At 42.0% G+C, this 24,834-nt stretch overlaps 1 protein-coding gene and 1 long non-coding RNA gene across 11 annotated transcripts in view; one reads left to right on the top strand and one right to left on the bottom strand.

Annotated features, from left to right (window-relative positions):
• LOC120746893 (LIM zinc-binding domain-containing Nebulette-like) overlaps nt 1-23,104 on the top strand; it is a 171,141-nt gene extending 148,037 nt beyond the window's left edge. For 8 of the 10 annotated variants that reach the window (XM_040052411.1, XM_040052407.1, XM_040052409.1 and 5 more), the window contains 26 exons: nt 668-775; nt 977-1,087; nt 1,306-1,413; nt 1,855-1,965; nt 2,860-2,970; nt 5,859-5,969; nt 7,454-7,555; nt 8,597-8,701; nt 8,833-8,946; nt 12,554-12,658; nt 13,040-13,144; nt 13,361-13,468; nt 14,280-14,390; nt 14,878-14,994; nt 15,075-15,185; nt 15,296-15,400; nt 15,492-15,596; nt 16,191-16,295; nt 16,502-16,594; nt 16,936-17,028; nt 17,471-17,575; nt 17,997-18,174; nt 18,697-18,789; nt 20,089-20,208; nt 20,479-20,609; nt 20,716-23,104. In XM_040052411.1, coding sequence (XP_039908345.1) covers nt 668-775; nt 977-1,087; nt 1,306-1,413; nt 1,855-1,965; nt 2,860-2,970; nt 5,859-5,969; nt 7,454-7,555; nt 8,597-8,701; nt 8,833-8,946; nt 12,554-12,658; nt 13,040-13,144; nt 13,361-13,468; nt 14,280-14,390; nt 14,878-14,994; nt 15,075-15,185; nt 15,296-15,400; nt 15,492-15,596; nt 16,191-16,295; nt 16,502-16,594; nt 16,936-17,028; nt 17,471-17,575; nt 17,997-18,174; nt 18,697-18,789; nt 20,089-20,208; nt 20,479-20,609; nt 20,716-20,892 — 2,943 coding nt within the window. In that variant the 3' untranslated portion in view covers nt 20,893-23,104. The remainder of the gene's footprint in view (nt 1-667; nt 776-976; nt 1,088-1,305; nt 1,414-1,854; nt 1,966-2,859; nt 2,971-5,858; nt 5,970-7,453; nt 7,556-8,596; nt 8,702-8,832; nt 8,947-12,553; nt 12,659-13,039; nt 13,145-13,360; nt 13,469-14,279; nt 14,391-14,877; nt 14,995-15,074; nt 15,186-15,295; nt 15,401-15,491; nt 15,597-16,190; nt 16,296-16,501; nt 16,595-16,935; nt 17,029-17,470; nt 17,576-17,996; nt 18,175-18,696; nt 18,790-20,088; nt 20,209-20,478; nt 20,610-20,715) is intronic. The other 2 variants (XM_040052423.1, XM_040052424.1) reach the window with 2 other exon arrangements.
• LOC120746900 lies at nt 10,683-23,361 on the bottom strand. Its single transcript, XR_005698968.1, has 3 exons — nt 23,241-23,361; nt 18,500-18,502; nt 10,683-10,697 (listed from the first exon to the last, which is right to left on the bottom strand). It is a non-coding gene; the product is annotated as an uncharacterized LOC120746900 (long non-coding RNA).
• Nucleotides 23,362-24,834: the final 1,473 nt, after the last annotated feature.

Below are 24,834 nucleotides of genomic sequence, written 5' to 3'. Positions count from 1 at the left end.
TTGTTTGTGTACTTTTTTGTACACGAGGGTGTCGAAAGGGTGCAAAATTTCAGGAGGCCACAAGAGTTAAGTTGAACCCCCTCCACACACACACACACACACACACACACACACACACACACACACACACACACGAAAACCAGGTACTAAAATAAAACCTCAAAACTCCACGAGTGCAATTAAATAAACACATCAATGCAAATAAATGTGTCAATTATTATTTCAAATCAGAATTAATTCATTAAATATTAAATAATGACTTAAATGTAGAATAATGTTGTTTAATACTTGTTTAATACAGTATTTATCTGTTTACAATTTTGTTTAATTAATTTCACTTTTAATTGATGATTTAGTGTTTGAAGTTTTGGTATCGGGTTTAAATTGTCAGGTGTTTGTTTGTTTGTTTGTTTGTTTGTTTGTTTGTTTGTTTGTTTGTTTGTTAGCAAGTTCGGGGTCCATTTTTGATTTCGTTCGGCTGAGTTTGAGTAGTTTCTGTCTGTGTCTACCATTTTTTCTGAGTCGATTTTTTTTTTTTTATTGAGCTTGACTTTGATCGTTCTCCCGCTCATATAAAACGTCTGTAGATAGAACAAATTCTGACTTTTTTGTGTAGATTTTTTTCTGTTACGGTGTATGATTAACCGAGTATGTCTCTGCTCTCCAGGTGAAATACAAGGACGGTAAGAAGGAGCTGAGCACCAACCTGTACTCACTGCTGCCTGAGACAGAGGAGATCAAGTTTGCTAAAGCAGTGACGGAGCTTCAGAGTGAGGTGGGCAGACGTCCGCAACGTGTAACAACATGTTGGTCCAATAGTTTCACTGCAGCTTGTTCTGTTTCATAAAATTGCTAAAAAATAAAAAAAATCCCAGTGATTCATTGTGTTGATGTTGTTACAACATCCTAATTTACTGTTCTCATTTTTCTCTGGACACTTTTTCATCATCTGACTCTGCATGTTTGTGCGCTGCAGAATAAATACAAGCAGAAAGGCAGACAGGAGATCAGCAGCAGTGTTTTCCATCAGATGCCGGAGACCAAAGAGATGGAGTTTGTTAAGCACATCTCAGAACTTCAGAGCGAGGTGAGCTGCAACATGCACCAGATTTACTCATTTACACCTATTTAGGTCAAATTTGACAAAATATGCTCCAAAACTGTGGAGTGTTTAGAAACTAACAGCCCTGTATGTTTATGTCAAGTACTGTTCTGTTCATGGTATGTAAATTTACTGCTTCTCTCAGAAATATAGCAAATATATCTCTCAATGTGTTTTTTCCTCTGTGCGTCTGGCTCTTCTAGTCAAAATACAAGAAGGACAAAGAGGATCTGCCCAACACTTTGTACTCGCTGCTGCCTGAAACTCTGGAGACTCAGTTTGTTAAAGAGATGGCTGAGACGCACAGCGAGGTGGGAGCTGTGTGTGTTCACAGTTTGATTGCACATTGAAAATTAAGCATGTATAAAAATAAATCAAATACAACTCTGTGAATGTGGGGAATAAAAAAGCTTTCCGTGTTTGCTGTTTTTGCTGGTAACATTTTACTAACGTCTGGCTTCATGAACTTACTGTAAAAAAATCATAAATATGGAGGTCTTTAATTTGGATTTAGGCTGATTTTCTTTCTGTCAGCTTTTTCAGTTTTAGAATTGAGTGTCATCTGCAAACAGCTGTATATTCTGTGCTCCCCGTGCTCCAGGCCTGCAGGCTGCATACTTCTGTTATAAAGATGTCAGTGCAAGCTCCAAATCTATTCAAACACAGACAGAATCAGATGCAGTGTGAGGTGCAGGCGTGTGCTCAGTGTCACTGAGCAGTTATTAATCTCCTGTCTTGTTTTCATCACCCAGAATAAATACAAAGAGGCGGGTAAGAAGGAGATGGTGAAGTGTCTGTACTCTCTGCTGCCCGAGACCAAAGAAACTCAGCATGCCAAGGAGCAGAGCCAGCTGCACAGCGAGGTACATTTAAACATGCAGCCACTGCTCTCTGAACCTTCATGAGCATGTTGTGAGTCAGCAGCAGGTTCGCTTTACAGGCGGGATTGTTCCCGTTTGCTGTTTTTGAACAAGGCAGGGCCAAATATCACGACACACTTCCTTTGAAGTACCGGTGTCTTGATACAGAAGTGCTGATGTTGTATTTATAACACACATTTAATCGTTTTGTGAATGTTTGTGCAGCTCTGGTTGGAGACTGTCTCTACCTTTCAGATTCTTATTACAAATGCAGAACAAGTTAACAGTGAGATTTACCTGCTTTTCAGATTTTCTGTGCATTACAGTATCATTGGCGTGAAGGTTTTTTGCTATGATAACAGTGTTGTTTCTTATAAAAAGGATGTTTGTGTAGTAACAGAAAAAATCTATTTAAAGTTTTATGGTTGATCATTGAGTTTTCAGGCAGGATTTGCTTTATTTTTGCCTCATGGGATCACGGGGGAGCAGCACATGGGAACAACTGCTGTTCAGCAAACCAACAGGGCATTTCCATTTGTTTACCTGTACACATGTGCTGCTGCACTTTATGTTGTTTTTTAATCAGTCTGTAGCTCGGTGCAGTGTTTCCAGTTTAGAGATGAAAATCATTAAAATCAGCTTAACTGTGTAAGTCAGGCAGGCGTCATTACATTCTGTTAGACCTCAGCACACACAACTGTTGTGATCATATTTTTTGAGCAGATTTATGATGCATCAGCCTCATAATAATAAATATTTCATTATGAAATCTCTAATTATGCAGAACTTTAAAATAAATGCTGGTGAGACAGCAAAGCAAAATGCTGCACTGCTTTTTTAAAAGACGTCCTGATGTGGTCGGCGTCTGTTGATGTGGTTCACGTGTTTGTGTCGCAGCAAGCTTACAGGGAGGAGAGCAAGAAAGAAGCCGGCTGTAGTCTCTATGCCCAGATGCCCCAAACCATCGAGACCGTGTTTGCCAAAGAGCTGAGCAAGACACAGAGCGATGTGAGTGTGACGCCGCCTTCACAGCATCAAGTCAGAGACACCAAATCGATATTCAGTTTAACGAGCAAACGGAGCAAACTTGAGATATAAAAGCTGAGCTTTTGAAAGAGCAACAACAGAAAAATATTGAACTTCTCTGCATGTTTTTGAGCAGCAAAGCGATGAAACGTGAACATGGTTAGACAGATGTCACACCTCTGGAATTATAATCCACTCAGAGTCCACATTTCTAACTAAAGAGCAGATGGGAGGCATTTAAACAGCAACATCCCGCGGTCCTGTGTTACACACACACACAAATACACACACAGACACACACACACAGACACGCTCATGGGAAGTGTTTTGTGAGTTGGTATCATTTTGTCTGTAGAAGCGTGAAAACAGGGAGCAGCTGTGTGGTGCTCCAGAGCCTGAGGACACAGACACTGACCTACTGTCCACCACACACACACACACACACACACACACACACACACACACACACACACACACACACACACACACACACACACACACACACACACACAGTAGTGGCAGATTGAAGCTGATAAACTGGGACAGGCACACACTTCTCACAGACTCACTGCTGGAAACTGACACCTGTGACAGATTTTACAAACTGTCCACGAGCTGGACGCTGCTGATGTTCATGAGCATGTGATGGTGAATCTGGAGAGAGAAAGGATGACTGTGTTTCACACCTTTCAACAGTTTGGATGAGAGATGGAGGTGTTAGGACAAGATGGATAAGATGCTCGAGGAAGTATAAAACGATAGTCAGGATTAAAAACAGAAGGAGGCAGCTGAGTGGTCAAAGGCCCGTCCATGTCCCAGCTGAGGTGTGTCAGGCTTGTCCTGGTGGGTGGAGGCCTCAGGGCAGATTCCGGACACTGGAAAGGTTGTGTCTCTGTAAGCTTGGGAACACCTCCCAGGACAACAGGGCATCTGTGCTTAGACTCCTGCCCCGTCACCAGTGTAGGTGGAGTTAAAGACTCAAAGAGCATCAACAGTTAAAAAGTAGGTTTTATTTCAGTGGAAGATATGAACAAACTGCAGCAGAGAAAGGTCTTCAGCAATCACTGAAAGCTGTGCAAAACTCAAATTCTCTTCAGGATGTGACTGATGTGATGCACAATCATGGTCTTAGTGAGAGCTCTGATGTAGCTGTCTAAAGACATTTGGCACAAAATGCATGACGCAGCCTGCTCTCCTGTCTTTGTCCCGGCTGTGTTTACAGCCTGTTTGCTCCAACTGATTTGCACATGCTCACAGACAGCTCCACCAGCAGGGTAGCAGGAAACTTGTAATTGCTCATGATTGTACAGAGACCTGCTTTTGCTATTTTCTACATTAAGCTGAGCAAAGACTTTAAATTGTTATGCAAACTGTTGCTGCATCTTGCACTTGAAATAGCCGTATGGAAATAGTCAGGGGAGGAAAATATGTTCACTTTAGCTCAAAAGTGAATTTTTGATTGTCTAGAAGAGTTAAATCCACTCTGTGGTCTTTTTCATTTCTGGTAACCATGAGGGATGTTTTTTACAGGCGTGACACATCGTTGGCGTGGTGTCAGTGTGAGTGGAGCAGGTGACGGTCCGGTGCATTTACTACTACAGAGTGGGCGTCATGTGTTCCACCTCCTGGACGCTCTGCCCTGTCTGTTTGTTTGTCTTTTCCCAGCATGTCAGCGTGTGTGAACTGGACAGTTTTCAGCTATGTGCCACATGTGACCTGATTCTGCTCAAACTGTCTGAAGCTCTGGTGCAGAACATGAAATTCTCTGTTTATTGTACGGATGTTACACATGAGGGGAATTGTTTGGTGTCAATCAGCCCCGAGGGCAGAAAATCAAAGCTTTGGGTAATCTGGGACACGGGCCTGATCCTCCTCTGGTTTCATGTCTGCTGACCGAGCAATGCAACGCTAACTGGAGCGCGAAACGTAGACCGCCTTTACATCAGCAGCCCAGACAATCCCAGTGTCTGTAAAACCCTGAAGGAACAAACCAGGACAATACCGTCCAGTATGCTGGTTCCAGTATCAGCTCTTTCCTATAAAACCAGTTTATTAACCTTCCTACTCAAAGGGTCCAGTTTGCGGCCAATAACAGAGTCAGATCAGTTTCTTCAGTCTGTCTGTTCTTCACGCTGCGCCACATGTGCCGCAATAAAAATAAAATGAAAAGAAGAAGCTAAAAAAATTCACCTCATTTAACAACAACAACATTTTATTTTCAGGCACCAGTAAAGACACTCAAGGAGACCTTACAAGCAATTAAATAACAGTTTTATCCGAACTAGTTAAAACTCATACATCACTCATTAGTTTGTCCTTGTACTCCTGATATTATATTACAAGTTTACAGATATGCAGCTGTTTTATGTTTATATGCAACATATCTAATGTTTGACAGTCTGCAGTAATTATTATTATTACAGTAATTATTATTTTCTTCACAGATTCATAGACCTTAAGCATTTTTTTAAATGTAGGACTCTTATTTCTTTATAAAGAAATGACACATTAGCAATCAGTTGGTTTTTGAAACACGATTAAAGCAAAATCCAAACAGAAGGCGGCCGGTTTATTCTGCAGGCCTTTTAACTTCACTCAGTTTTTGTATTCATTTGTGCATCACGCTGTGAATTCCTCATTTTCACAGTTGGAAGTGGGCTCGTCTTATTTTTAGACAAATGAACGAGTGCGCTTTCAGACGCAATCCAGCACCAGGATGAATTAGTCATCTGATGTTTTCCTCCCTAAATTTATCAGGCTTCTGTTTCTCTGCGTCTCTCTTTTCAAATCCTCCACATCTCCTTTTCTTCACTTATTTAATCATTTTTTTCTTCCTCAGTCCTTTTTGACGCTCTTCTGTCTCTCTGTAGAAGCTCTACAAGGAGAAATATAATCGGGAGAAGGGGAAGTCCAGCTACACCAACATGAAGACGCTTCCTGAGGTGGAGCACGCCATGGAGGTCAACAAGAAGCAGAGTGAAGTAAATATTTACCTGTCCGTCTGAATCAGTGATACAACAGCTGTTATGTAACGTTTGTTCGTATAACTGTGCCGACAGCAGCTCATCAGCAAACTTAACAGTTTCTCTATTAAATTACAGTAAAACACAACAAGTAGCTGTTATTTTGCAGTGCATCTGCCAAACCACTGTTCACATGTTTTACTGTACTCTGCTGCATAACATTGCGCTGTCTGTGATTGGTTAGGCAAGTCTGATACTGAAGCTCTGAGCTGACTGATTTTACTCGTGGCTTCACCATCACCATATTTGTGTGTTGAAACTGGATCTGACGACTGAGAGCACAACGTTTGATTAATGAGTTGTTAACCAGTGAATGTGTGACCTGGTTCATCCTTCTATCAACTCCGAGGAGAACTGTAATTAAAAATGGACATTGTGTTTTATTGAGCAATGGTGCAGCATCATTACATACAAATACAACAAGACAAACTCACAGCAGGTGATGGGAAAAGAGGCGAGTCAGCGTTTGCACAAGTCGATCAAAAATTTACTCGGCTTCACGCTGCATCGCAAAAAACCTCAGCTGAGATTCTCCAAACACCACCGACAATCAGCTTATTATAGCAAGGAAGGACAACGCTTGGAGAAAACGGAATGAAATCTTTTTATTCTGAATTCTAAAACGATGCTGCCGTCAGTTTTAGAGGCGAATATTTGTGCTTTTCCAGAGCAAGTGTATGAAATCCCAAGAAGTCATCAGGAAAACGTTCTGTAAGGTACATCAAGGAAACAACAAACCTCTAACAAACTTCTAGATACTGGAAGTATTTTCGCAACCAGGGGAGGCGCCACCTGCTGGCCATTAGAAAGAATGCAGTCTATGCACAGTCTATGATATTAGACCATTAGCTGTTATTTTAGTCTTTCTACAACAGTGTCCTTTAAAGGTTAATACTGTAAAATATTATTATATTCACCTGTTTAATGTGTAAAATAGATTGCATGAATAAATATGTTGGCAAGAGACATGATTTGTGGTACCAGAAGCTTTCTGTTTCCATTTATAGTCCACGATTATGTCAGAGCTAATAATAAACTGGAATAAAAGGTGGAGGAAAAAGAATCAAAGCTACCAGAGACAAACAAAGATAGTTATCATCAAAGTGCAAGTGGAAAAAGCCCCACTGAGATCTGAGACACACAAGGGAACACAGGAGCGACTGGGAAAGGACTTAATTATATGATTTTTGTGATAAAAGTGAACACCGTGGAGCTGTGCATGTGATCATCATGCACGGTGGCTTTACTCATAGTGTAGACCTTCTGTTTCCCGACAGCAGCTTTCAGTGAATTCAGCTGTTTTTTTCTGTTTTTATGACCAGTGTGTTTAACACCTGCGTTTTATTTCTGTTTTTAATTTTGAACTTCACTGCCCTTTTGTTTATGTTGGTTTTATTAGAGTAACTCCTCCTTTTCTCCTTAACCTCCTCTGCTGGTCTCAGGTCAGCTACAGGAAAGGTAAAGAGGAGCTTCATCACTACAACACCATCCCAGACAGACCTGACATCGTGAACGCCACCAACGCTGCTAAACTGGCCAGCGATGTAAGCGTGTGTGTGTGTGTGTGTGTGTGTGTGTGTGTGTGTGTGTGTGTGTGTGTGTGTGTGTGTGTGTGAACATGTAACCACGTTCCATCCAACACTCATTTCCATGACAACGTTCCTGTTCAGCTGCTTCTCTCTGAGTGGAAATGCTGATTAATTATAGAAAATGTTCTGCTCTTAACACTGAACTGTCATTATGTGCGAGTGTTTTGTAGCTTTATGGGAACGTGTGACGTGTGTGTGTTTGTATTTCTGTCTTTGTGAGGACTTGTTTTGGAAAGTGGGGACATTTTGACCCGGTCCTCTCTTTGGGACAGACCTTCAGGGGTCTCTTTGAGGTTTGGACTTAGTTTCAGGGATCCAATTTAGATAAAGACTTAAAAGTAGAAAGTATGTGTTCGGCTGTAATAACATCCACTTAGCGTTCTTTGTACTTTACAAACAGGAACTACTAACAGCTAATTCAGTGCTAACAAATGTACACAGACAACGATGCACCAGGTTCACTAACAAGAGGGTTTGTGGAGAATACAGCAGACGTTGTACGATAATGTCAACATTTCAGCTTTTTTAACAAAATAGAATTTTGACTTTATTCTCAAATTATCAATAATATGTTATTTATTTATTTATTTATTCATTTATTCATTGTGTGGCCCTAATACACTGCAGCAGTTTTTAGTTTGTATTGAGGGGCTTTGTCTCTGATTGTTTTCAGTTGGGTTTACTTATTTTTTACCTGGTTTTGTTAGTATTAGATGCTGTTAATATATATTATGTGGGTGATGCTGCCAAGGGCAAAATGTAAGGATTTTGGAACAGATATTACAGTTAAATCTCTTTACTCCCACTCAGACGTCTCAGTCTCAATAAATATCTGCTCCGGCGCCTCCTGATGCTTGTAAAGTTCACAGATTTATCAAATTACCTAAAAACTGAAAGTAAAATAACTACGTTTAACTAAAATGTCTTTTCACAGCCGTTTTAATCTTTTTGTATTTGTTTTATTTAGTCTTTCTTGTGTGTTTGTGACATCTACAGGTGACCTATAAGAGTAATACTAAGCAGCCCGTCTACAGTGACGAGTCTCTTCTGGCCAGAACCGACATCCAGCACGCCAAAGAGGTCTCAAAACTGGCCAGCCAGGTAACACATAGCCTTCCCAGCATGCACTAGTAGCCGCTTTGCAAGTGAGCACTATAATGTGTGGTTAAAAGACTTGAAAAAGATACACTCACATTTAACAGCTGATGTCTCTGTTTATCGCTGTCCTGCAGGTGAAGTATAAGGAGAGCTTTGACAGACAGTTAAAGGGGCAGAAACCTCAATACAACCCGCTGGACTGTGTTTCCTTCAAACAAACGCAGGCTGCTGCTGCTCTGGCCAGTCAGGTGAGTGAACCGTGGTCACATGATCAGTCACACACAGGTTGAAGTTCAAATAAAGCATGTGATGATCGTTCATCAGGTTTTTTTCTGAATGTAGGTCAGCATAGTCTAACTGGGTGAGTATGAAAGTGCACCACAAAGGAAAGCTGTTAAAATGCCTGCATGTGTCTGCTGTGTAGTTTAGTGTGTCCATAGTTTTCTTTACAATTCCTTGTTTTTATTTTATGCCTAACGGGAAAGCAGTGCAGAGTGGGAACAATATTTTACTCTTTGACTTCTGTGGGCTTCATTATATTAAAGTTGGGTGTTGTTCAGATGTGGTTGTTCAGCTGGTGAAGCAACAGTATGGTTTCCCCTTCAGTCTGAAGTCGTCCCACTCTGTTTGAAAAGGGGAATAAAAAAAGAACCAGATAGTTTTATGGATTACATTAAAGCATTATGCTTTAATGTAATCATTTTAGTTACTTTTTTAGTTACTGAGTATTTGAGTTTTTGTGAATCTCATCTCTGATTTTTGCGGATGATGTGGTTCTGTTGGCTTCATCGGGTGGGGGCCTCCAGCTCGCACTGGAACGGTTCGCAGCCGAGTGTGAAGCAGCGGGAATGAGGATCAGCACCTCCAAATCTGAGGCCATGGTTCTCAGCCGGAGAAGGGTGGAGTGCCCACTCCGGGTCGGGGACGAGTTCCTGCCCCAAGTGGAGGAGTTCAAGTATCTCGGGGTCTTGTTCGCGAGTTATAGGAGAAGGGAGCCGGAGATCGACAGACGGATTGGGGCTGCAGCTGCAGTAATGCAGACGCTGCACCGGTCCGTCGTGGTGAAGAGGGAGCTGAGTGTAAAAGCGAAGCTCTCAATTTACTGGTCGATCTACGTCCCTACCCTCACCTATGGCCACGAGCTGTGGGTAGTGACCGAAAGAACAAGATCGCGGATACAAGCGGCAGAAATGAGCTTCCTCCGAAGGGTGGCTGGCCTCTCCCTTAGAGATAGGGTGAGAAGTTCGGCCATCCAGGAGGGGCTCAGAGTAGAGCAGCTGCTGCTCCACATCGAAAGGAGCCAGCTGAGGTGGTTCGGGCATCTGACAAGGATGCCCCCTGGGCGCCTCCTGGGTGAGGTGTTCCAGGCATGTCCCACCAGGAGGAGGCCCCGGGGCAGACCCAGGACACGCTGGAGAGATTATATCTCTCGGCTGGCCTGGGAACGCCTTGGTGTTCCCCCGGATAAGCTGGAGGAGGTGGCTGGGGAGAGGGAGGTCTGGGCCTCTCTGCTTAGGCTGCTGCCCCCGCGACCCGGCCTCGGATAAAGCAGATGAAGATGGATGGATGACTCATTCGTTTTTTATATTTTACAGAATAATCCGATTTTTTCCCGTAGATCACCTGGAGACATTTTTTTTCTTTTAGTCACTGAGATAATCAAGTCGAAGAGGGAAAAAGCTGTGTATGTGTCGTTCTCTTTCACACACACTCACGAAAAATTCAGTCTGTTGTGTGGGCGTAACCATGGCAACCTTTCTAAGGCAAATGGAGAGGGATTGTGGGATGAAAGCTGGAGAAGTTGAAGAGGTTACACACACATGCTGGTCTATCTGCAGTTGTGAGGACATTTATTGATATAAGCATTCCTCTTTCTCTCGCTCTGAACACCATCATCACTATTAAATATTAAACAAATCTAAGCCAAATATGAGCCCAGCTCTAACATGAAACCTAAAACTACATCTGAACCTCGGGCAGCCCCCTGGAGTTCAGATGTCTTTACAAAGTCACCATAAATTTCACTCCAAACAAACAAAAAGAGAAAATAAGAGCTGAACAGTGAAAAGAAGCACCATACAAGCACAAATAGACACACACAGAGGCAGCCGTTTTCGTCCACTCACTGCCCACACAGCTGCAGAAAAGAGCCTCCCCACTTCACCGCATTACATAACAGCTTGTTGTGTTGAACGCTGCCCGGTGTTCAGGAGTGCTGCACGTTCACACAGTGCTGCATTTTTAGAAAAGCCTCTCTTTGAGACTCAGCATCATGATACATAGGCGGATCTCTGAATGCAGGTTTTTAGTAGAAGAGCTTGTTGAAAAGGGGGCTGAAACCGGAACCAATTTTGGCAACACAACTGAAGAAAACATCAAAGTAAAGTGTTATATGTGGAACTCAAAGGGAAATTTCTGTTTTTTTAATACTTCTCACACTTTGCTGTTTCTGCAGACGGTAGAAAATGTGGCTCGTGTGATGTTCTGACCCTGTGATTGGGTTTGCTGTTTGAACAGCATGATGATGAACTGAAGCCAGAACATCTTTACTTGGCAGAGAAAGAAGAGAGCTTTACAATGACTGACCCTGATGGACATTAATGTCTGTAAAATGTCTGCTCATCTTTAACCTTTAACCAGGAAACATAATCACCACACGTCACTCTGAATCACTGTGATGCTGGATACGTTTTGGATACCAAAGGCCCCAGTAGTTCTCGAGCAAAATGGCACAGTGATTTTTTTTAACCCTCTCAGGCTCAAATGAAACTTTTTGGTGCTAATGCACAACCAAGTCCTGCAGTGGTGCTTCTGAGAAAAAAAACTCAGAAAATATGTGTGTGGGGTAATCAGGTTGTTAGTTTTTAACTGCTGCAAATCAACAACGCCTGCCTTGAGAGGGTTAAACATATGCAAACATGGAAACATGGTATATAAGGTGGAACCAGAGTTCGTACTCACCTAACAAACCACCTCGGCCACCTTGTTCAGCACAGCCTGAGGCACCTTTCTGTCTTCTTTGGATATTTCTGAATTTTGGTCCCTCGCTACTTCAATAATGTGGAGTTTCAAAGGTCAGTGTTTAAAAAAAAATAATCTGAAAATGGTCAGATACAAAGACTGAGTGAAAAAGAAAATGAGTGAAAAAAACCTGTTTTGAACGTTTGGAGAGCTCATTACAAGAAAGTCTGGCTCCTCAAAGAAAAAAAACGAGGTGTGGATTGAGACCTTTACACAATAAAACATCTTTGGGAACGTTTTTTATCCCACCTTCTGCAGATTTATGACTAATAACAGTCCCCTTACTCTTATTTTGATAGTTGAGCTACAGCTAACCAGCTGTAAACGAGGCCTGGGCTTTCACGTCGTGCTTCTTTACTGTGGTCTGCAGAGTCACTGTGATGGTGGACCTCCGGATGATTAATCTGCTTCTCCAGAAAGAACCTCGTCCATGTTTAGCCAGACCTTAGATTTAAACATTTCTATAGCACGAGGATGGTAGAAATACCCTCAAAAGAGCTACTTCTTACTTTCTTTGAGATTTGTATTTGACATTTCAGAGCACTTTGTCAGTTGTACTTGAGTAAAGACGTTGCATCTGTACTTCAACTTTTACTAGAGTGTTTTTCTGCACTTCTTAAGTACAGAATGTCTGTACTTCTGCCCCCTCTGGCAGAGCATCACTTAAAGCTGCACAGATAAGTGAGTAAAACCAGAGTGAACGGGAACAAATAAATCTCTTTGTTTTGTGATTGCCAACCTTGCCATTCCTTTAAGAAATCACATGTGCCCTGAAATCATTTTAAAATCCCTGGAAAACCTTGAGTGCTGATATGCATTTTTCCTGTCTTCCAGGTGAAATATAAAACCAACCAGAACCAGAAACCAGACGGTTCTTCCGACCTCCCGAACCTCCTGCAGCTGGAGCACGCCCTTCACGCCACCAAGCTTCAGAGCAATGTAAGCCACATGCTGTTAGACAATAATTCAATATGTTAGACTGTCAGAGAAGAACTAGCTATGTTTCATAGAATAATAACAAAGATTATTATTTTTATTAAAGTGCTACGATGCAGCCTTCAAAATAAAAGTCTCTGCAAAGCCCATGCGGATGTTGCAGGAGTTAATAAAGAGTTTAACATCTGCTACCGACACACAATTACAATAACAGTCCTGCATTGTGCTCGTGTGTCTTTATTTATTTTATTTTAGTTCGTTGAGTGAGGACGTTGTTGGACTGGACTCGGGCTTATTCAGCCAGCCTTCTGCTTGTTGAATAAGCCTGTGCTTATATAAATAGTCATCTTGTATAATAGTGTGTGTTTGTGTATATGTGATCAGGTAGAGTATAAGAAGAAGTACGAGCAGACGAAGGCTCATTACCACACAGCTCTGCACACGGCTGAACAGCTCCACCACAAGGAGAACGCAGTGCTGCACAGCCAGGTACACACACACACACACACACACACACACAACCACACACACACACACACACACACACACATACACATGCACACACACACATACACATATACACACACACACACATACACACGCACACGCACACACACACAAGCAAAGGCTTTCATTGTCTGATCATTTATAAACTTTACATTGTGTAAGTGCGTCTGATGGGTTTGTGTGCTTTGTTGTCTTCAGGTCAAGTACAGAGAGGAGTATGAGAAGAACAAAGGTCGCTCCCTGATGGAGTTTGGAGACACTCAGACCTACAAGGTGTCCAAGGAAGCACAGAAGATGCAAAGCGAGGTGAAACGTCTCTGCAGCTCTGACAGAAACAGACTTTATGTGTTTCTTTAGCTTTACACTCCAGTCAGAAGTTTCACTCTGAGCTTTGGATCCAGCAGATGAAGACTTCAGGTTTGGCGTGTTGTGCGTCTTTGGTTGTAACTTTTAAACTTTTTACGTGACATGTCGCAAATAATCCAAACAATATTTTGGCCTGCAGATTGGAGTGAATGAGTTTGGAGAAATTAAAGTGTTTTTATTTGCACAGAACACAGCGAGCATATATCTTCACTGCCTATTATAGAACTTTGAACACAGCTGAGAAAATCTAAACCTAAAATAAATCATAAGTCATATAATAATACGACTCCAGAAGGAGCTTAAATCAAGGAAAGCTATCATATTGTTTAAAACAGAGTTTAAAGTGTATGAGTGTCGTACAGAGAGTGTTCACAGCACAGCCACAGGTTATTAATGCTCTGCTCGCATCATGAACGATGCTGCAGAGTGGTGTCACTTCTTTTTCTGTCAATCGTTAACAACATAAAAACAAATCTGTTGTATTTTAGAGAAGCTGAGATCAGTGTGTGCCACCTGCTGTGGATCTGTGCCCCACAGTTTGACCAGTTAGACTCCAAATCAGCCGCTGAAGGAAACACCAGTGAAGCTCCGGCACGATGAAGCGATCGTACTTTTGTGGGGGTTTACAATTATTGGTTGTACAAGTATGAGGGTTATCGTGCACCTGCGCCTTAAAAAGCTACAAATATTAATGCTGATCACATCTATCTGTGTGTCGTTGTTCTCTCACTGTGCTGTGTGTCTCTTACAGAAGGAATATCGGAAGGACTATGAGGAGCAGATGAAGGGCAAAGCCTTGGTGGACGTCGACCAGACGCCTGGATACCTGACAGCGCGCCATGCTAGCAGCCTGCTGAGCGAGGTGACGTAGCCTCAGAGGGATGAACTATTTAAAGCCGCGTTAGAGGTTTGATCAAGCTGTGCTCAAACCTGGAAGAGCAGATAATCCACTGATTTCCAACATCTTTTGGCTTGTGAAGCACTTGCATTGTGGATTTTGGTGATTGTTCCTTTTTCTGGTTTTTCCTTTTCATGTCTTTTATTATCTGAACGATTGAAAGACAAAATCAGTGAACAGTATCCACATATATTTGTTTTAAAGAGTTTTAATAAGAGGAGGAGCTAAATGTATCGACTATTTTGCTTATTTAAACAATATTTGGCAGATTCTAAGGAGAGAAGCAAAGAAATCAACACATTTTTAATCTATTTATGTGAAATGAAGCACTTCACAAAGAAAAAGAACAAACATTTGGCTTTAATCAATCAAGCATTACTTTTAAAAAAATCATTTAGGTTTTCATTTTTAGTTTCCCTGTTTTTGCTTTTTTTTCGCTCTTTCCTTGCAGAAAGAGTACAAGAGGGACCTGGAGCAGGAGGTGAAGGGGCGGGGCTTATCTGGTGTTGGTCTTGAAGAGACACCTGAGCTGCTGAGGGTCAGAAAAGCCAATCAGATACTGAACCAGGTAAACTAAACACACACACAGATTTCTGAAAGGTGTAAGTGGCCTGATCTGAACTGGAGTTCCAACTGTGGTGTTCACAGAAGGAGTACCGCAAAGATCTGGAGAGGGAGATTGTGGGGAAAGGCATGGAGCTGAGTGCTGATGTGCTGGAGATGCAAAGAGCCAAGAGAGCCTCACAGATCCAGAGCCAGGTTCGTGTCACTGGATTAAAGTAAATGGAAGTTCTTTCTCGGACATCTTATTCTTATAAAACATGCAGCCTGCGAACATTGAGCTGATGGTTTCTGTCTGCCTGATGCAGAAGTCGTACAAGCAGACGGAGCAGCTCAGAGAACACTCATACGGGTCGGTTACAGACACTCCTGAGCTGCTGCACGCCTCCTACCTCAAAGACGTCTACAGCCAGGTCTGTGTGTCAAAACAAGATGCTTTAAGTGAAACGACAAGTTCATCCCTCCAATCTAACCCCCCCACCTCCCCCGCCCCCCTCTCTGTAGAAGAAGTATAAAGACGAGGCGGAGCGACTGAAGGGACGCTACAGTCTGGTTTCTGAGACCCCCGAGATGGAGAGGGTCAAAGCCAACCAGAGACACATCAGCTCTGTGAGTGCTCGGTGTCCCCACCATCTGTTCACTGTATTCCTGTTAATTATGATCAGTTTAAAGCTTTGAAGTTTTAGTTCCTGTGATTTTCATGTAACTTCAGGACAATGAAACAGTGTAGTAAATGCACAAGATTGTTGTCATTTTTAATCTACTTTTTTATTATTTTTATTGTTGTTCATAGTAACGTTTTCTTCTCATTTTAGTAATGATGACTTGGTGAGCACATGTTATTCTCTAAAAATGAAATTCATGAGTCATAAGCACAAATGTTTAGATCCCAGACTGCAGGCTTTGGGCACGTACACAGTAAAGTCTCTTCTTCGGTATTTTTCTATAAAAATCTTACACTACTGCCACAAACACCAAGAACAAAGTGTGCAAACGTAGGAACAGACATTGCATTTTCAGTCTACATTGATTGTATTGCTGCTATTTCAGAGATAAAACAATTCTTCGTTTTCAGGACTGGGATGAAGTTTATTAGCAAAGTTTTGCAGGGTCATTGTAGTCAGCAGTCACAGGCGGTGATATGTCTAAAAGGTTATACGACATAACTCTAAAGTGTTACAGCAGCGTTTTCTTTCCTTTTAGCTGCGATACTGCTGGGACTCAAAGATGATGAGAAACCTGACGTCATCGGTCACAGAGACGCCAGAGATCGTCCTCGCCAGAGAGAACGCCAAGAAGATCAGTGACGTACGTTTACAGTTGGAATCAACAAACTTGTTTACTTGCTTCAGAAAAACAGTTCGGTTTTTTTATATGAGTGAATGTTAAGCTCAGAGAATCAATCTTCAGAACACTGAGGTAAAGTGTGTTTTTGAGTGGGAGTGGAGTTTAAGTAACCGCCACCAACAAGCAGCCTTTATAGCAGCAGATGACTCACCTCCAGCTCTGTTCAGGTCCGGTACAGGGAGGAGGTGGGTTGTGGCACCGCAGTCATGGACACACCTGAGATGGAGCGAGTCCGACGTAACCAGGAGAACATCAGCTCAGTGAGTACGCAGACAGCGGCCTCACAAAGTGAGCAGGGCAGCAGTCAGCGAGTCGTGAGGTTCGTTTGCACGATCATGATGTGGGGATGAGGAGTGTGAGGACCGAGTGTGGCTCTGGGGCAGGAAGTCAGAGTGTGAGCGAGTCAGCTAATAGGACAGAACAATCATACATTCAGAGAGTGTCTCAAACACACTAACTACATGTTGGAGTCAGTGCTGGCTGACTGACAGCTTGTCCACTGCTTGAGTTAAATAAGCAGCTAATAACAGTAATAGTTTAGCACCACCTGATCTGGCTAACCTGATGACACCTGACCTGACATTTCTGATTTTGCCACCAGGTCAAATACAAGCAGAGTGCAGTGAAGGCCACCAGCGTTGGAGTGACTCCAGAGCTGGAGAGAGCCAAGCAAAACCAGGAGAACATCAGCTCGGCAAGACACACGCGCACGCACGCACGCACACACACACACACACACACACACACGCACGCACAAACCAAAACAAACCCTCAGTCAGTTCCTCCAAAGTGTAGATTATCTGAAGCGTCCTGGTTGTAGTGGGAAGGAGGCAGACGGCGTGTTAGTGATCGATCTGAATCACACAAACGTTTTATTTACCACCTCCACACTCAAATTGTCTCCTCAACTGCTCGCTGAGGTCAGAGGTTTTTGATAGGACGCACTTCAATCAGAGGACAGCTGATGAATGAAAGAAGAGCAGAAGTGATGACCGGGCCAAAGTGTGCAGGGAGTGAAGTAGAGAGGAATTTTACTCTGAAGGTTCTGAAACATAAATCTGCAACAAACTCAGACACAAGTAAGTAATACAGTATTATCTGTATCTGTAATGTGTGTGTGTGTGTGTGTTAAATAGGTGAAGTACCAGCGCGGGCTGCAGGAGGTGAGGGGGCGGAGCTGCAATGAGCTGGACACACCTGAGTACAGACGTGTCAGGAAGACACAGGACTCGGTCTCCATGGTAGCAGCCTGGTTGCTGTGGTTCCCACCTGTGCAGTGGGAGGAGCTAACACAAGTGATGAGTGACGTGGCACCAAGCGTGGGACCGCAGCACGGATACTAACAAACACCAACAAGCTGACAGCACGGAGGACAGAGCTGTGTGTGTGTGTGTGTGTGTGTGTGTGTGTGTGTGTGTGTGTGTGTGTGTGTGTGTGTGTGTTTGTTTGTTTATTTGTGTGTGGTGTGTGTCAACAAATAAAGATTTAAAAACACTCCCTGTGTGTGTTTTTTTTATTTGCTCACTGACTACATGCATCCTGACCTGTGTGTGTGTGTGTGTGTGTGTGTGTGTGTGTGTGTGTGTGTGTTGTGCTGTCTAACACTACACTGTGTTTAAACTGTGTCTCAGTCACTGATACTGACTCCTCTGCTCTTCACAGGCAAAGTACCACGAGGACTTTGAGCGGGCGCGCGGTCGAGGCTTCACGCCGGGGTTGGACGATCCCAGCATGGAGCGCTACCAGAGAGCCAATCAGATGATGGGAGAGGCGGGCTACAACAAAGGCATGCACCACCAGGTGACAGAGATGGACAGACGACCAGGAGGCATCATCGTAGGTTAGTGAAAGAGCCTGAGTGTGTTAAGGATTCAGCGGTTTGTGTGTCTGCTGGCTGCTGTGTGGTATTGCACCAAGAAAGGGATTGGCCAGCAGAGTCACATGACACAATCATCTGATGTTGTTTAGTTGTTGAATTCTTTATTCTTCTTAGCTCTAACTGTGAACTTTGGACCTACAAAGAATGTGATGCTTCATCAATAACTTTTGTCTCCTGTAGTTTCTGTTATGTGTTATTCATATAGTGTTTCACAATAAAAGCCTCCACATGAAGCCAAAGACCCCTGAAATGAGAGCAAGGTTTAGGTCTGGACCAGGTGGTTGACGTGCTGAGTCTGGTTTAAGTATTATTTTATGGTAAAGTGGAGCCACTTTCAGCCCTCTGAGTTTATATCTGTTACGGTCAAGAACAAAGTCAGAGAAACGTCAGTTCAAATGAAGTCATGGAATATTTATCAACTTAATAATGTTGGATTGTTTCTGTCACTGCTTCTGTCCAAATCTTGTTCCCTCCTGTCTGAAGACCTGAAGGTGTGGAGGGCAGACCCAGGCTCCATCTTTGACTTTGACCCTCTTGAGGACAACATTCAGTCCAAAAGCCTCCGCAGGATGTCTGGTAGCTCTGGATCCTCAAGAAATGTTTTCAAACTAAAATATTTTGCATATTTGCATACATCTCTCATGACCCCTCATGACCCTGGTTTTACTATTAATGATTTTTAAAGTCACATTACCCTTTTACACACTAATAAACATGTTCACAAATTATTTTCCAGCCTGCTGTGTGCAAGTTTGATCCTCAGTTCACACTCTTGCATTGATCGAGTTGAAAGTTCTGCCTTTACTTAAAAAAAAATCCTTATTATCATAAAGGTCCTTTTTTTTTAGATGTCTTTGTTTGTGACGTTAAAATAAAATAAAATAAAAATACTAAAACTGTCAACAGTCACACTGTAAGTCCAAGATTTAGAGATATTAACTGGAAATATGCTCTTGTGTAATACCAGTCTGAACCACAAGATGGCGCATTCAGCCTTTGTAGTACTCAATATAATATGTGTATATATATTTATATCATTCCATTTACCATAATTTTTAGTAGCCTGAAGACCTAAACATTACATTAAATTAAATTAGTTTGAAGTCATCTTCAGCAACACAAAATTATTTAAAATGGTAAATGACCTGTATTTGTATAGCGCTTTACACATGCAGTCATCCACCCATTCACACACACATTCACACACTGGCAGCTACATTGTAGCCACAGCCACCCAGATCCAGGTCCCTGACAGAAGCACCTAAAAGTAAGTCCAGCTGCCTTCAACTCAAGCTTTCCAGAGTTTAAACAAAAAATACATTTAAGCAAGAGTCTGGTTATAGTTAGTACCAGCACGTTGATCCTGTTAGCCAACATCCTGACTGAAGCTTTGCCGTTGCCATGTTGTGCAAAATGCATTGGATAAAATCCAAGTAAATATAGTTGATGGAAATGCAACTAACACCCAAACATTTCAGTTTACTGAAATAAAAACATGTCTGAAAAGCAGCTAAATGGAAAAATAATGTGTGCTTATGAAACCAAATTAAAATATCATTTGGGTGAAATTTGGTCCAAACAAACATAAGGAAACATTTTTTTGCATGTAGCGTTTCATTACTAGAATCATATGTGACAGAGTGTTGACACTGTATGCTGAAATAAGTAACCCCCCCCTCTGGAAACTAACTGAAACTAAACTGAATTAAAAATAGCAAAAAAAGAAAACTAACAGACCCATAAGTTATAATTTGAATTAGCTGATATGCTCATGCTGTTACGTACTGTGTTTGTTCTTATTAGAGATGTTTTCTTTGTTTTTCCTCTGTTGTTACTTCTGTCCCGCGCTGCCCTCCGGTGGTGGCCGGCTGTTAGAGCGAGCTGACCGCAGGCTGAGCAGGCAGCACTCCCAGCAGTCGCTCACCCTCAGCCAGGCTCAGTCTGTCAGCTCGCTGACCTCTGACCTCTGGGACCGCAGCAGCGCTGAAACTCCGGGTATCTTTCCCCCTCGGTTTTGTTTCCTCCTCACAGCAGGGTGAACGCATGGGCCGACTTATGTTTCCCGTCTCTGATCCACAGATAAAACTAACTCACTGTCTCCTCGCAGGATTGTGCATGAAGGTCACTGTGGGGGTTTTATTGTTAACATTTCACAAAGAGTTTCACAGCAACAGAGGTTTTCCAAGAAAGCAGAAGCAGAACAGAGTTTTCAACTTATTTGCTCTCACGCCTCTCTCTCTCTGTGTTTCTGTGTCTCTCACCCAGCTCCTGTGCTCCCTGGAGCGTACCATCAGGGCGTCCAGATGCAGCAGCAGCAGCAGTATCACGGCTACATGCATCAGACCAGCATGTCATCTGTCAGATCTGTCACCTCTCCTCCACACTCAGGCACCATGGTACACTCTTCTGCAACAAAGTTTTTTTTGGTCTAAATTTAAAGTTTTTTTTCCCTGAGAACAAAATCCCTGAAACCCTGAAATCTGTGTCTCGGTCTTTTTGCAGCGTGTTTACCGTGCGCTGTATGACTACGCGGCTCAAGATCACGATGAGGTCTCATTCAGGGACGGCGACGTCATCATCAACGCTCAGCCCATCGACGAGGGCTGGATGTACGGCACCGTGCAGAGAACCGGCAAGTCCGGCATGCTGCCGGCAAACTACGTGGAGTGTTGCAACTAAAGCGGAGAGGAAGACGAGTTTGTGAGAGAGAGGGCCTGAAATTCACAGTTACATCCACCTTCAGCGTTATAAAAGCAGCTGGTGATGTTCTTTGCATTTCAGGGCTCATTTTTATTTTCAGTGTTATGGGAAACGGGAAAGACAGGTGATAGATTGTTAGACTGTTCTGGTCAATTTTAAAAACAGGAAATTATGTTTAAAAAAATAAGTTTAATGGGTTTTAATTAGACGTGATGGATTACAAAGCTGCAGCTTCTTTGAGAATAAACACATCTGCTCAACAGCCAATCAAAGAGCAGTTTCTGCACTTAAAGGTGAAGGAAACTGACCAGGATGCAGTGCAGCGGAGCAGGGTGCGCTATGATTAAAGAGGGCTGTCTGAATGCTTGGGGAAGCCTTTCCTGTATCTGATGGACACAGAATCGCACTGATCAGATACGTCTATCAGGTCCATCGCTTATTGGAAAATACATCTACTTCAGCTCCATTCAGGCCTTTTCTACAGTATCTCCAAAATTATTCTTCTTGTTATGTAAAATTAGCATTTATGTTAAAAAAAAAGAAATTTACAAAAAATCTACACAAAATATTATGAAGCACTGTCCAGAAATATGTGCAAAGTCATGGAAATCAATTTCACTTTTTTTGACACAGCTCTTAAATTATTACATTGAACTCAAATCTGTAAACTCCTGGAGTTTCATCCATGTCCGTCCGAAAGCAGCTGCAGAATCAGCATCAGTAGTAACCTCGAGGCTCTGGTCACGTCTCAAAGTTACCGTATATGGTTTGAAACAGAGTGAAAGTGCGCAGAGGAAAGGTTTGGGATCTGAGCTGGAAATGAACCACAAGCAGCTTCATGGTTCTTCTTTAGGTGGCACTGAAATATATATTTTTTAATTTAGGCATTAAAAGTTTAAGAATCTATTGGGCAGAACTGTCTGGTGTAAAAAAAATTAATAGATAGATAAAAGATAGATAAACCTTTGTAGTTTTACACTAAGCGCTGCAATGCACTGAACATCATGAGCCGGTGATATCAGGTAATAATTGACCTGAAGGGGAATTTTCTTTTGATGAGCGGTGGATGAAGAGAAAAAAGCAGATGGAGGGATAAATCTAGCATGCTGTCATGTTTTATGAGAATATAGAAGTAGAGGAGCGAACGACAGAAGGATGCATGAAGAGAAGCGGTGAGAGAGACTAGAAACAAGTAAAGTGTAACTTTTTAATCACCTGTGACAAACTAGAAGAGGAAATGAAGAAGGAATGAGCAGGATTAATCTAGTTTATAATACAACAGGAATTCAGACAAGACTCCTAAACTGCAGCTCTGGGTGTGGTCTGTGTTTTTAATACTGCCAACAACGCCCAGGAAAAGACCACAAAGCCTCGTTTCAGCTCCACATGTCGATTAATCCACAACAAATTGACTGTAATCTCACTACATCCACATAAAAGACTCATAAATGTTTCATACTTCAAATGAACATGTGATAAGCCGAATCAAAGTTCTTGTTCATTGTTGAAAACTGCTAATTAGACTCATAACTCATGATATAAGTCAAATAATCCTAACAGGCACTGCAGTCAGCTCACATCGACACGCTGCAGAGGAGATGCTCCTTAAACATAAAGGTTCTTACTCGGGTCATTTTTTAAATATTCAGATTACATTTGTGCTTTTTACCTACTATGAAATGTTTCCGTTCTACAGTTTGCATTTTTAATTTGCATTTTCTTCCAAAATGTTTTAAGTTTAAAAGACTTTAAATAACAGAACAAACTAAAAAAAGATTAAGTTGATTATTCCACCCTCACAAGACAAAATCCCAGATGAACAAAAACAGATCAATAAAAGAGCCCAGCAGGAAATAACAAAACCAACAGTGGCTGCTCCATCGGCAGGTTTCTCCACCCTCAACCAAATTTCCTCTCATCAGACGCGGTGTCCCTGTGCTCTGATCAAACTCACTCACTGCAGAGTGGATCTGATGGATTTCCTGTTCTTATTGAATTCGTGTTCAGATGTGAGAAAGACAGTTTTAGTTTTTATTCTTTAAAATAAAAGGAAAATGCTGCCTACAGCTTCCCCCGTATTCAGAAGGCTCCCCACAGCAGGTAGCGGGTTTGTTTGGAGGGTTTTCCTGGTTTTGTGTCTGTGGCTGGAGTTGAACTGGGGATCTTTTTAACTGCTTCACTCTGGCACCACCAGAATAAAGAATACGAATGAAAGCTGAATTCAAATGTTGGCATAATGCAAATTTGATATGATGTCAACAAGTACAACGAGTTGTCCTGTTTTAGGACCATTATTAAGATGCATAGAAGAATAAGTGCTGTAAGACCTCTTACAGTCAGCAGGTGCTCATCAGGGAGCGACACCCGTAAAACAGACCCCCTATTATCTGCGCACTGAGGTCTGAGGGACCTCCCAGGACCTCCCTGACACTATTTTCCACATTCCAGATATCTCTTGATCTCTAATGTCGAACACGACCTGCTCCAGAGCAGGTCTGTGGTTCTGAAAAGCCAGGATTAAACCAAAGTTACCTGGACGAGCCCAAATACTGCTCTGTCAGCCATCGATGCCACTAATGAAACAAATATGGTCACATGCTGACACGTTTATGTGATCTGAAGGGAATCCAGAAAGCACAGAGAGATGAATTGAGACACTGATGTTTTTTGGTCTTTTTATGGGTTTTGTTGGCTTTTTGTTAAGAAAACGACAGATTGTCAGCAGACTTTCATTTGAAAGGATGCAGAAAAAGAAGAAGAGGAGCAGGGAATGAAAATAATTCGATCTGTCTTCTCTCTAGACGTGAGCCCGAGAATGAAAAGGAAAGAATGAAAAGTCAGAAAATACTTTTTTCTTAGCAGTGATGCAACCAAAAGGAAGGAGTGGGGCAGGCGAACAGGAACACGGTTTAGAAACCTCGAGTTTGAGCATTTATTTATCCCGGGTTTAATTCATGTTCAGGTGAGTGTGGTTTGGTTTTTGACTTCTGATGTACAGTAACCTGTCGACAAACCACCGACAGATCATCGGTTTTAAACAGCAGCAGTAACCTCTGTGTTTGTAAAGGACTTAACTAACACACTGTGTCTTTCTGTTTCTCGTGTCATGCTGTCTGAATATCTCTGCACACAGTAAAAGTTTATATTTCCTGAAATCTGAAGAGACTGTTTAAGTACGTCGGACTGGAGATTTCTGGACGTTGCAGACTATTTTGATACACGGGCTCCTGTCCACGTTTGGGAAAGTTATATTTTACTCTTGTGTGTATCCAGTAAGTCGTGTTTTTGGGGTTTCTTGTCTTGCTGTGTGGATTGCATCCCGGTCATGTACTGAATAAATCTTCACTCAGCCATGATTTGTCATTCTAGCTGGAAACCATTTTTGCATTTTGTATGTTTTATTTCATAAAAATAGATGCAATAGAATATAATTTACTGAATATTCATGTGTTGATTGTGTTAAGTTTTGAAGAGACGCTGTTTCTTTTGTTTTTGGTTCATGCTTTGATGATTTTTTTGCTTCTAATGTCACAGTTTTTTTCTTATTTACTCAGTATATCATCACAGATTTTACTAAATTTATTTACATATTATTTGAAATTATGGATCATTCAATCTCGGCCTGTTTTGCCATGTGATAATTGCAGTGTGTTCCATATGGGAGAAATAAAAAACAAATAAACAATCAACAGAAAAGTTCATCTTATTTAGAAATATGACTCAGATCCTGTTAATGCATCTCTGAAAGTGAGACGTTTACTGATGCCAACAGCAGATATTTAGCTGTTGTGTCACATCACCTTTCATGGGACAAAAATATTTCTAAAAATGTGCAATGATGATTTTTAAAATGTATTAGATGTGTTACATCTAATCTGGGGGGAGCAAAAATAAATAAAATAAGACATCAGCTCAGCCGAA

The sequence above is a fragment of the Simochromis diagramma genome, unplaced genomic scaffold, assembly GCF_900408965.1.
Source record: "Simochromis diagramma unplaced genomic scaffold, fSimDia1.1 OVJJ01000606.1, whole genome shotgun sequence".
NCBI classification, from domain to species: Eukaryota; Metazoa; Chordata; class Actinopteri; order Cichliformes; family Cichlidae; genus Simochromis; species Simochromis diagramma.
Note: the sequence above shows the minus strand (reverse complement) of the source record. Positions and strands in the feature narration are given on the sequence as shown.